General features: G+C 41.9%; 1 protein-coding gene and 1 long non-coding RNA gene across 5 annotated transcripts in view; one reads left to right on the plus strand and one right to left on the minus strand.

The window, feature by feature from the left end:
• The window catches only part of LOC142151123 (uncharacterized), a 53,346-nt gene that overhangs the window by 3,890 nt on the left and 36,694 nt on the right, over positions 1 to 12,762 (plus strand). The gene's annotated exons all lie outside the window — the stretch shown is intronic.
• KCNAB3 (potassium voltage-gated channel subfamily A regulatory beta subunit 3) overlaps positions 1,185 to 12,762 on the minus strand; it is a 77,733-nt gene continuing 66,155 nt past the window's right edge. For all 3 annotated transcript variants that reach the window (XM_075206456.1, XM_075206457.1, XM_075206455.1), the window contains one exon: positions 1,185 to 6,096. In XM_075206456.1, the coding sequence (XP_075062557.1) occupies positions 6,007 to 6,096 (90 nt within the window). In that variant the 3' untranslated portion in view covers positions 1,185 to 6,006. The remainder of the gene's footprint in view (positions 6,097 to 12,762) is intronic.

Genomic DNA, 12,762 nt, shown 5'->3' on the forward strand with positions numbered 1-12,762 from the left:
AGTCCAGTGGTACTGCTGTTTAAGTCCACTGATCCTGCCACGTGTTTGTGCCTCCCACTTGTGTCGATTAGCTTAGTCATCCAGCTACCTCGGTGCAACCTTTTGGCCTAAAAACAATATTGTGAGTTGTGAGGCGTTCAGAATAGACTGGAAATGAGTGGAAATGATTGTTATTGAGGTTAATAATAGTGTAGGAGTGAAAAAAAATAAATAAATTGGATTTTAGCACCTTTTTATGCTTTTTTAAAAAAAAATCAGAACCCAAAACCCCAAATCAGAACCAAAACCTTTCGTGGGGTGTTTTGGCAAAACAAATCAGAATCCAAAACCTCAAGCTAATCAGAACCCAAAACACCAAAAGTGGCCGGTGCACACCCTTACTACACACTAATGTCAGTGGTTAGAGCAGGGAGACTGGTTTTGCTCTGAACAGTTCTCTCTCCCCCCTGCACTGTGTCAGTAGATAGGTCACACAATAGTAGGGATCTCACATCACTTACTACACACTAATGTCACAGGATAGAGCAGGAGTCTGGTTTGTGCTCTCTCACAGCTCTCTCTCCTCCCTGCACTGTGTCAGTAGACAGGTCACACAGCAGCAGGATCTCACACCACTTACTACATACTAATGTCAGGGATAGAGCAGGAGACTGGTTTGTGCTCTGTACAGTTCTCTCTCCTCCCAGCACTGTGTCAGTAGACAGGTCACACAGCAGCAGGGATCTCACACCACTTACTACACACTAATGTCAGGGGTTAGAGCAGGAGACTGGTTTGTGCTCTGTACAGTTCTCTCTCCTCCCTGCACTGTCAGTAGACAGGTCACACAGCAGCAGGGATCTCACACCACTTACTACACACTAATGTCAGGGATTAGAGCAGGAGACTGGTTTGTGCTCTGTACAGTTCTCTCTCCTACCTGCACTGTGTCAGTAGACAGGTCACACAGCGGCAGGGATCTCACATCATTTACTACACACTAATGTCAGGGGTAAGAGCAGGAGACTGGTTTGTGCTCTGTACAGTTCTCTCACCTCCCTGCACTGTGTCAGTAGACAGGTCACACAGCAGCAGGGATCTCACACCACTTACTACATACTAATCTTATACTGAGGTCAAAAAGTGATTTAAAATCAGTACAGGTTATTGCACAAACATACTCAAACAAAACAAAAGACACAAGCTCCAATAATACTTCTCATTTATTTGATTTCTCAATTTATTGTTTTAGAAGCACGCTTGAGCAATGAATTTTCTGCCTTTCTGTTATACAATGTCATAGCATTGCTTTGTATATTTCTCATAAGCCCAAACTTTCTGGCTGATGAAAACGGTCATTATCAGTATTATTACAATGTTTTAATTGATCTAGTCAATAAATTGTTATTGCTTCATGCTCTAAGGCCATATACACACCTGTAAAATGTCAGAAAACATGATATAGCCCATTAAATAAGTGAAGTCTCCGCAGCTATTTACCCATAGTTACCTTCCATTAGTAGATTTTCTGGCTGTAATTAGAGCTGGAAAATGTGATGCACACTAGAAAGCTGGACCCCAGCTCAGTTCTACAATGTAAGACTTTGCCTTTGTTCACTGATGGGTTCTGAATGTTGACACCGAGGCAATTTCTAATCTATTTAAAGGACAATTCTACTTTCTGTGCCAGTGATGATCCCTGATATGGTTGGGCTTCTAAACAAAGCAGTGCTAAATGTGATGCCCATATTCCAAAATGTCATGTCACCACTTGGACCTTTTGGCATAATAAGAGTTCTGAGCTAATCTACCTTATTGTATTAATGTGCATGTCTCTGCTGCCATCTTGTGTTTGATGTGGTGTATTACATCACTGCTATGTACTATCCTTACACTTATTTGCTTTTAGTAGTATAAATGTATCAATTCAATACTATTTCTGGTTACTGTAACAGACAAGGGATGATCTTAAAAATCTGTACTCTATAAGCTAAGAAATTTCTGACACAGGTTTTCTGCAGCTCACAAAGGCCCTATTACCTGAATATATAAAGATTATATACCGAGAGAGAGCGAGAAAGAGAACAAGTGAGAGAGAGAGAGTTTAAAACATATAATGGCAGCGGAGGGGGAGTTAGCGGAAGGACAATCATAAACTGCAACCCCCTGAATTTTGTTCGGGACTTTAAAAAGACTGGAGTAGCCCTGAACAAAAAAACGAATGTAGCAGCCCAAGGGGCTCCAGCTAGGAGGGTGGGGGGTGGTTGACTATTTAATAGATGGTCTCACAGCTTTAAAGTTCACCCGTCACCACAATTTGTTTAGAGAAAGATACTTTAAGGCTGCATTACTGAAATGAGTGCGAGTCTAACACAGAGGCCCTCTATTAGTATAGAAAGAAATGTGGATGCTGGCACTGTAGAAGGAGAATAAAAAAAAGGTTACAACAGTTTCCTACTGCTTGTTAATGTACGTGGGTCTTTTAAGATCTCGCAGTGCTAAGCAGATTTTTCTATGTTATAATGTCATTGTCTTATATAATGTCACTGTCTTTGCTACTTTTGCTTCTCATATTAGGGCACATGGCTTTGTTTAGGAAAGAGCAAATGATTGTTCATGGTGATGTGTGTATTATTGTGACCCACATACATGTTCTCACAATTATGCATTCGTTTAGATTCACAAAAATTGTGATTTTGTTAGGGATCCAAACGTTTCATTGGTTGCAGAGGGTGAGGATGCTGCTGACTGACCGGGTTCCTCAGTGCATTGTCGCACAGGCCATCTCACTAGATAAAAGGCCTTGACTGAATCTGCTGAATGCACTATTTTCAGGTTCTGACAAAACCTGCATCCTCAATTAGAAAATAAATCTGGGTTTCATTCTATTGTAATTCACGGCTAAGTGTTACCATTTGTCTGAAATAGGCAAAGTGCTTATGATATACAGGATTATATACCAGCCAGTATATTCATGTATGTGTTGTTATGTTTATTATATTCATGTATGACATATCTGTATGATGGTCATCATAACTGTAAGATGATTAACTGGAGCTACAAAATCTGTGGCGTCCTATAAATAAATGATGATGACGATGATCATATAACAGTTCACTATGGTACCCTTACTATTGTATACAGCCCCAACAGCCTGTTCCTATGATTACATACCAGCCCACTAGGGTGCCCATATCATCATTTACAGCCCCAACTGCAGTTACCATGTAATTACATACCAGCCCACTATGGTGCCCATATCATCATTTACAGCCCCAACTGCAGTTACCATGTAATTACATACCAGCCCACTAGGGTGCGCATATCATCATATACAGCCCCAACTGCAGTTTCCATGTGATTACATACCAGCCCACTAGGGTGCCCATATCATCATATACAGCCCCAACTGCAGTTTCCATGTGATTACATACCAGCCCACTAGGGTGACCATATCATCATATACAGCCCCAACTGCAGTTTCCATGTAATTACATACCAGCCCACTATGGTGCCCATATTATCATATACAGCCCCAACTGCAGTTTCCATGTAATTACATACCAGCCCACTAGGGTGCGCATATCATCATATACAGCACCAACTGCAGTTTCCATGTGATTACATACCAGCCCGCTATAGTGCCCATATCACCATATACAGCCCCAACTGCAGTTTCCATGTAATTACATACCAGCCCACTAGGGTGCCCATATTATCATATACAGCCCCAACTGCAGTTTGCATGTGATTACATACCAGCCCACTAGGGTGCCCATACTATCATATACAGCGCCAACTGCAGTTTCCATGTAATTACATACCAGCCCACTAGGGTGCCCATACTATCATATACAGCGCCAACTGCATTTTCCATGTAATTACATACCAGCCTACTAGGGTGCCCATACTATCATATACAGCCCCAACTGCAGTTTCCATGTAATTACATACCAGCCTACTAGGGTGCCCATACTATCATATACATACAGCCAACTGCAGTTTCCATGTAATTACATACCAGCCCACTAGGGTGCCCATACTATCATATACACATATATCAACAGCAGTTTCCTAGTCAACTAAAGTGCCCATACATTAAATAAGAGCCCAGGAGAGAGCCAATATCTTTATAGCAGTTCATCTGGGTGCCCATACGGATGTCCATATACCAGTTCATTAGTGTCTATACTGTTATATACAAGTCCATGCATCTGATTACTTAGCAGGTCAGCAAGTTGCTTATATATAACAATACATTGTGCTGGTGGTCCACATCAGCGTCTGACACTGGAACTTAGAGGAGGAGAGGATATTTGCAGTGTTCCTGAATAGAACTAGCGGTCCAGTCCTAACTCCCATGTTGGTCAACCTGCCATTAACTTTGGGTGGTGTTTAGAGAAGCGGAAATAATGTCACGGTCGTGTAAACGTCACTTCCACATTTCCGGCACTCTTGGCAGGCCACCAGCATGATAGTGAGAATGGCATCGTTGGCTTGGTTACTGGGGGAAGCTAAGGAAGCTTGTCTTTACATTAATAAATAAAGCAGGCTTGGATTCGGTTCGGTATTGACAAAGGATTAAGCCGAAACATGAAAAAATGGCCACATTAGGCCAGAGCACTAAACCATAACCAGGATGCCGTACATCCATTATTTTAACAACAACCATTACTTTTACTGGAGCTCTGTTTGGCACAGAAGCTAAACTGGTCCACAGTTTGGCAAAAGTAAATCAATTATTTAAACTTACAAAATCCATATGTAAAACAACCAACCTCTTTGCTTTCCAGAGGCCAAAAAATGCAATAACAAGGGTCTAATTAGCAGGGCTTTAAGGAGACTTCATAACCTGTGCATCCACTTCAGAGGGGAAGCACAGTGAGCAATATACAAAGGTATCTTTATAGATGGGCAATTCCACAGGACTTTAGAATGTGGGCCGTGAGCAGGGTGGAAGAAAATGGGCCATTTGATCATAAATGAACCCCCCAGTCAGCAAGACAATGACCTATTCAAGGTTTTACATATAGCACGGAGCTTGGTCTTCCTATTTAGGTGTGTTGCTCTATCCTCTCCTAATAAGACTGCTGGCAATTATGTTATATAGCCGGTGATCACGCGGTGGGTTGACGGGCATTGGCGCTGCATTTGTGATCATGCACTTTAGCACTGATGAGATTCATGTTCAGGAACATGCTCTTTTGTTACTCATAAAGGGGAAATATAGTTAATCTAACACTATGTAATGCCTACAAGGCTAAGGATATATGTACAATATTAGTAATGGAGGCCAGTGAGACTATAAAGCAATATTAAAACGTTGCCATTTCTACATAGATATTGTCACACAGAATGGCGCGATGAGTCTGCCCCTCGCTCTAATGGGTGACAGAGACAAAAGGCAGCCAAGTCTGCCCCCCATCTATAGAGTGATACAGATATAAAAGAGCTAGGGGTCTGTCCCTTCCCTATAGGGTGACACAGAAGGGAGCCTGTTATTCCCCCTATAAGGTGACCCAATGATAGAAGAGAGCTATGGGTCTACTCCTCCCTCTAATTTTTCCTATAAGAGACAGAGATTGAAGGGAACTATGAGTCAGCCCCTCCCCTTATAGGCTGAAACAGACAGAAGGAAGCTATAACAATGCCCCTCCTCATAGGGTGGCAAAAGGGATCTATAAGTCTGCCCCTTTTTTCATAAGGTAACAGAAGGGAGATTTGAATCTGTCCCTCTCCTATTTAATGTGATTTCCAAGCTTGTGACCTTTTTCCACTGCGCTAGTTAAGTCTTTAAATCCCTGCCCCTCCCTTTGCAGGGTGACATGAAGTAATGCATGTATTGACCCCATAGTACTAAGCAGGCAACTGATTTTCCTCCCCTTATTGCTGGTTAAAATGTTCTCCTCCCGCTCTCTCAGCACTGCCAGAGTGGGGGACCATGCACCAGGCGAGCATAAGTTCATATATCCTATGTCTCCAGTCTTAAAGGACCCATCACAGTTCTGTAATGCGGAGAGGAGGTCCTCATGCGCGGGAATCTTTCTTTATGTTGGGTTTATTGCCAAGAATCTGGTCGATCTCTCCTATGACCTGAGGCGTCATCTGGGACAGAACCTGGAATTAGAGAAATAATATTGATAAGAATTATCTTTACGCCATACATCTGTGGCAATCAAATGGAGAGCTTGGCAGCTGAGCCAACTACAGCAAGATAGTCAATTAGATCTCTAGCCCTGTCTATTTCATAGTCAGCACCAGAGTTAGGAAAACGGGAGCTGTACAGTAGGCAAGAAAAGACCCTCAAATGATGTATATAAAAGTATAATCCTATCACTGAATATACCAGTATTGCCCTCCTTCCACAAGTTAGAGACATGATAGAGAGGCTAAGCTCTGTCATTGTATGGATCTCTTCTTTACTAGACCAGATACTCCTAGTGTTTCAAGACGCTCAAGACTCTTCTTAAAACACCTCTTCAAGCAAGCGTAGAGCCTAATCCTGTAACAACTAGACCCACCATAACATTAAACACTGTTTTTATTATTATCGTAGATTTGTAAAGCGCCACAGTGCTCCGAGGCGCTGTACAGTGGAGAAAACAGTACATACGTAAAACCGTGACATACAAGGTAGACAAAATAAACGTAGACGTGAAATCAAAGTGTATGGAGGACCCTGCTCATTAGAGAGCTAACATTTTAAGTGGAAGAGGGCACAGCTGAAACAAGAGGAGCAAATGTGGTTCAGAGTGGAGATTGGGACAGCTGTGAGGGTATTTTAGTGTGAATAGTGTTATTGGGGATAATGTCACCTCTAAAAAGAGATGGGTTTTCAAAGAGCGTCTAAAGGATGGAAGGCTGTGGGCAAGTCTGATTGGGTGTGGTAGGGAATTCCATAAGTGTGGAGCAACACGGGAGAAGTCCTGTAGGCTGGAGTGAGAGGTGGTTACCAGAGGCGAGCAAAGGAATGTGACATCTAAATGTTATCTTGCAGGTTTTCTAGCAATGTGTTTCAGTCCCTCTCGTCTGCTGAGATTGTGCTCTCGTGTGAGAAAGGCCATCATTCCTGTTATTTCTGCACGCCTTATCATTTTTATAATGTGTCAATAAACAGGGCTTAACCATCAGGCAGCCAATGCTCTGGCCTGCTTTGCTATGAGGCTTTGCTGGTATAATTGGCGATACTGGTGAAATTTTGGCCATACTGGTATAATTTTGGAACACTGTTGGGACAATATTGGGCTGCTTCTATTATATGTGACACTGCCAGTTTCATATGGGGCACAGCTGGCATAATGTAGGAAACTGCTGGTGCAATGAGGGGACAATATATCATAATATTATGGCAATGCTAGTATAATATGGGGGCCATGGCTTAGCCAAAGTGTGGGTGGGACCACGTGAACCTGGATTCTGTTCTGAAAAGACTCTTAATCAAAAAGTTTCTACTGTACACCGAGATCTAATAGAGCAGTACTGGATTGTCAAATGATCCTATGGGTGCTATAAAACTCTTATGTCAACACCACAGGATTACTCAATCCAAAGCAGAGTTAGCCATCTGACATATGGCTGTATCCAAGGGTGGCATCACCATACAGCTACCAAGATGGCAATGAGAATGTTATCATTCTCTCTCCAAACCTCCAACAATGTAAAGCTCTATTCACAAAGAACGGTTTATTTTTAGAATGATATCTGATGGGGAAAAGATGAACTTGAGCTTATTCCTTTTCTCTGAGTTATTCAGCAGCATACGCAACAAAATAGGTTATGTCCTGTCCCTTGGTATGACCATCCAATGGCATCTCTTAGTCTTATTCAAAAGACAGTCCACACCCACCATGTCTTCAGTGTTTTGAAAAGGCCAAAGCAAACCAACTGAAATTCATGGTCATAAGCTTCCTTATTTAATTTAAGGGAAGGAAACTAGTATACTGTGGACCCTATGAGAGACCTAGAAAAGCGGTGTCTTAACAATGGGGAAGACATCAATCATTGCTTGATTTGCCCCACACAAACAAAAATGCAGCTCTCAAGGATTTTAGACCCAAGCAGTAATATCATCATCATCTAATATATAAATGCTTAGTGGCGTCTGTCTGTCTGTGTGTGGAAAAATAAAACCAAGTTGCAGCGCCACCTGCTGGGCAGAGTTATACACTGACCTACTAAATTCTTAGTGTGTGTGGGAAAAATTTTTCAAAAAGGGCTGAAATTTGGTAGGGCTCAAACTCATTTTCGTGAGGTAATTTTACCTCATGAATACACATGTGTAGAGGCGTGCGTTAGTGTGTGTGTGTGGAAAAAACTATTTTCTCAGAAAGGGCTCATCCAATTGACCTGAAATTTGGTATACTGACATTATTTGACAAAAAAATTAGAATATTCAAGTTAGTTAACTTCCATCATCCCCCCTTCCCCCTGTGGGAGGGGTAGTAAAGGGTAAATTTATGAGTTGAGGGGTCAAACTCATTTTCGTGAGGTAATTTTACCTCATGAACACACATTAAAAAGGCCACTTGCGTCGGGAACTAACGCTCTTCCCCTGAGGAGGCCTGGGCTAGGTCCAAATGCATGACAAGAACCTTTTTAAGACCTTAAGTAGCTTGATTTGACTAGAATGCATGAGTATCATGCACGGGTTAACTTGTTTATTTATATAGCGCCAGAAATTTCCGTAGCGCTTTACAATTGGGAACAAATATCGAACAAAGGTGCTGGATGAGAACCATGTGGTGGCCAGGCACATCCGTTCTATTGTGATGCCTCCAGTTTCTGGACATGTGTTTGGTAGGAGTAGTCTTGAGTCTCTTTGGAACCAGCCATCGAGCAATGGTGTATTCTTGCCCTTTCTGTTCTGTGCTATATCAAGGCAACAACGGAAGAGTCTATCTCTGTATGGGCTAATAGCCGATAAATACGCCAGGAAGCAATGTTTAGTATCCAATGTCTGGCGCCTTTTTTTATCCTCATTGTTTGAAGGATTTTGACAAAACGTTGGGAGTGAAATCTCCTGATCTCTGTGAAAGGAAGATGCCACCTTAGGAACAAAAGCATAGTTGGACTTTATGATAATCCCATGGCCGACAATTTTCGGAAGAGTTCCTCTACATGATTAGGTCTGAAGCCCACTTATACACCTTGAGGTGGCAGTTGCCAACAGAAAGATGGTCTTGTAAAGGTTCTTTGTTATTGACTTAGGTAGAATATTAAGATCCAACAGCAGACTTGGACATCTGATTTTGGGCTTAAGCCTTTTTGCAGCTTTAAAATATCCACAAAAGCTGAGAAATTGTTTAGAAGGGTTCCATTTCTGGTCCCTTATTGACAGATAATGTACAATACAGTTGCAGAATTCTTTGAGTGCACTTGAAGTTATTTTTTTTACCATGGGCATGTAAGATAGCTTTTAGCTTTCACTGTTTTGAGGACATCTTTGCCTCTCGTGCAGACCTGATCAGTTGATAAAAAATGCAGGTGCGCTTCCAAGCTTCTCTAGCTTGTTTCTGTGGCAAGGATCACCTATTCTGGTGTAGCCAGCGGTCTTCCCTTCTCCAGGTATTTTGCCTCTAGCCAAAGTAGAAAGGTTTTATCCAGTTTTAGTATACAAACCCCGTTGTCCAATGATTGTTGCAGTTTATCTCAAGAATGTAAGAAAAAAGCATGTAGTTATCATATGACCTAAGGAGACCTCTTCCAGGCATGCCGAAAAATAGCCTCAGGACTAAAATGAGTTGTCTCAGGACACAGCAATAAGAATATATACCAATATTTGTCCTATCTAATGGAAGAAAGTTTATGTCAATAGCTACATTGAAAACAAGAGATATCAAAACTCCTGAGTTAGTGAGAACTAAGATATTGTTCAATTCATCTAATACACTAGATGTCAGTGTTTGGTAGACTGTAAAGATGTCATTTTGGAGTGTTTCTTCTCAGACTCTACTCTGATTAGCTAATTGTAGGGATCAGTGTAATCTGCAATTGCCTCAGAAAAGCAGCCACAGCTAACATCACTTTGGTGAACACTGGGTGCAATGGAAATTACAAAAGGGAGTGATTTGCCACCCTCAGGAACTCAGAATGCTAAAGGTGGAACAGCTATAAAAAGATAATTGTCCTACAAATCTAGGGACACCAAGTAATTCCCTGGTGACATTGCATTTTTGTCAGTGACATGTTGTTATACAATATGCAACACCCAAGCATCTGTAGTAATGTTATACCATTTTGCAAAGAAAAGTTGAGTCTCATCCCAACTGGCCTACAGTCAGGAGGAAAGAGGATTTGTAGCTGGCTTATGTTGTCCTTAGCCTCCCACAAATTACTTTTGAAAGGAATGGACCCTCCGTTCTTGAGCTAACATTGGACAAGTGTTTCTTTGGAATCCACTAAAATACATTTTTGTTTCTCTTCTTAATAACACTTTTACAAGGCAGTTTCAGACACCACATTCCAACACTAGTGGCCATAGACAATGGGGTAGTAGTGGCATTGTAAGACACTTAAATACCCCAGACCTGCAAGCGAATATGTTCTGGGATGCATAGATGTTAGATACTACTGTAGTTATTGGTGGTACTCCACACAAATGCAATAGAAAGATTGGTCTTATTTAGTAATAGTGAGTATATTGTTCTCTAACACTGGTGCGACAGACTTCCCTCCTTCTCTCCCTTACCTGTTATAGATTACTTTTTGTAACAGATTGTCAGCTGTCTGCCTCTTAGTGAAGCCGGTGATACACAGAGGCGCCAGCCTCTGAAAAATGTAACGTTCTTGGGTACATGCTGCTGCTCTTCCTGCTGGTGAAGGCGAATCTCCAACCCAGTGGGCTGTCACAGTCATATAATCTTTAGTTTGCCCAGTTCCGCTTGTCCAAATATCTGTGGTTAAGTGTACAATGGGTAGAATGGCATTTTGTAGCCCAATATTACATTTTTACGAACCTTCTGGTAGAGGTGAGGAATAGCTTTTCTAGTAAAATGGTGTCGTGATGGAATTTGGTAACGGGGACACAAGACCTCAAGTAACTGTCTAAAATCAGCTGCATTAATAGTGGATATTGGACGCAGATCTAATACCAGCATAGTCGCCATGGCGTATGTGATCCGATTTGCGTCTGGGTGACAGCTTTCATACTTATTTCCTCTTGCAAAGGATTGTTTAACAGTCAATTGTTGTAAACTACCAGTAGTCTTTTTCTTGGTCTGCTTATGGGTTGAAGATCCACCCCCAGCAGCAGCAGTAGTGGGACTAACAGTCAAGAATTCTTCTGGGGAATCCAGGATAGTGGAGGAGTCATCTAGTCTTAGCAACTTGGATGCAGGACTAAATCCGCTCGCTACTGAGGATATTGAGGAGGATGTAGATTGCAGTTGCCGGGATCTAGCTGAGAGAAGGGACCTAGCTGATGCTGGACTGCTTGTTGTTATTTTTTTAGCATAACTTTCAGATTTTCCCAACAGCCTGTCATGAACTCGCTTCAAATGGCGTAATATGGATGAGGTTCCTAGATCGTTAAGGTCCCTACCTCTACTGACTGTGACTTTACAAACGCTACAAATGGCTAGACAACTGTTGTCAGGATTTGGGTAAAAATAATTCCACACATAAGAGGTGGATTTTTTGGTCTTATGCCCAGGCATGACAATGGCGTTCTTCTTATCACGTGCAGGACTTACACAAACAACATCATCCTCATCAACATCCTCATTAGCGCCATCGTCAGCTACACAAATATCCTCCTCATCCTGTTGCAATTATAAAGTGGCATCCTCAATTTGTGTATCACCGACTACACTTGGACTGCTCATCCACACATCTGCAGAAATACTGAATGGAGGCTTCTTTATGGGTACAGTATCAGATAGGTCAGGCTTACACATAGTACTCATGGATAGACTTTCATCGGGGATTTGTGTCATTTCTGAATCTGAACATACATTTTCTTCTAATGCCTTACTGTTCTTCCAGCATGGCTTTTACACGTAAAAGCATGTGGGCACCACTTTTTGAGTCAGAATGACAAGGTCTTGTTTGGTCATGACTGACCTGACAAGAAGATGCCTCAGTGACAGTTGCAGAACTAGCACTCCTAGAGAAAGGCGAATGCCTGATTCTTTCCTTGCCACTGCGTGTGCAGAATGGCATGTTGGCAATTACATTTTTTTCTGCAGATAACTTTGCCTGGATTACAGGTCTTTTTTTCTTTACCAAGGTAAAAGGTGTTTTTTACATTTTTGTTTCCCTGACTTAAAAACACTATGCACTTTAACATAGGCTTTAGCAGATGACATAGAGGGATTACTATCATCTTGACAGGTGCCAGCAGCTGCTTGATGCTCCTGGTCTTCTGTGTACTGCTGTGAATCCATTTTGATAACACAGTACAATGTGACTGCAGATTTTGAAGAACACTGCCAGCCCTATTATTTCTATTTCAGCAATGACAATTAGCAAAGGAGCAATGCCACGTAGACTGTAGACTGTCAACAACGCTGGGACCTCTCCTGTTTCTGTGTGAGCTATAACTTAGTAGAATGTCACTGGAGACTTTTAAGAAAACTGCCACGCCTCCTTTTTCTGTTTTAGATATGACGCTGCCCAACTGCACTAGAGACTGCCAAGAACCGTGTTCTCTCTGTGAAATGGCGCTGGATCGCCGTGGAGGGCGGTACTTATAGAATTCCAAACTTGCGAGATCCGACGACGCAACAATGACATTTTGCCTCTTTTTCACTTCCGTAGGCGCGCAAAAGTACTGATCCAGCTCGA

The sequence above is a fragment of the Mixophyes fleayi genome, chromosome 4 (genome assembly GCF_038048845.1).
Source record: "Mixophyes fleayi isolate aMixFle1 chromosome 4, aMixFle1.hap1, whole genome shotgun sequence".
Taxonomy (NCBI): Eukaryota; Metazoa; Chordata; class Amphibia; order Anura; family Limnodynastidae; genus Mixophyes; species Mixophyes fleayi.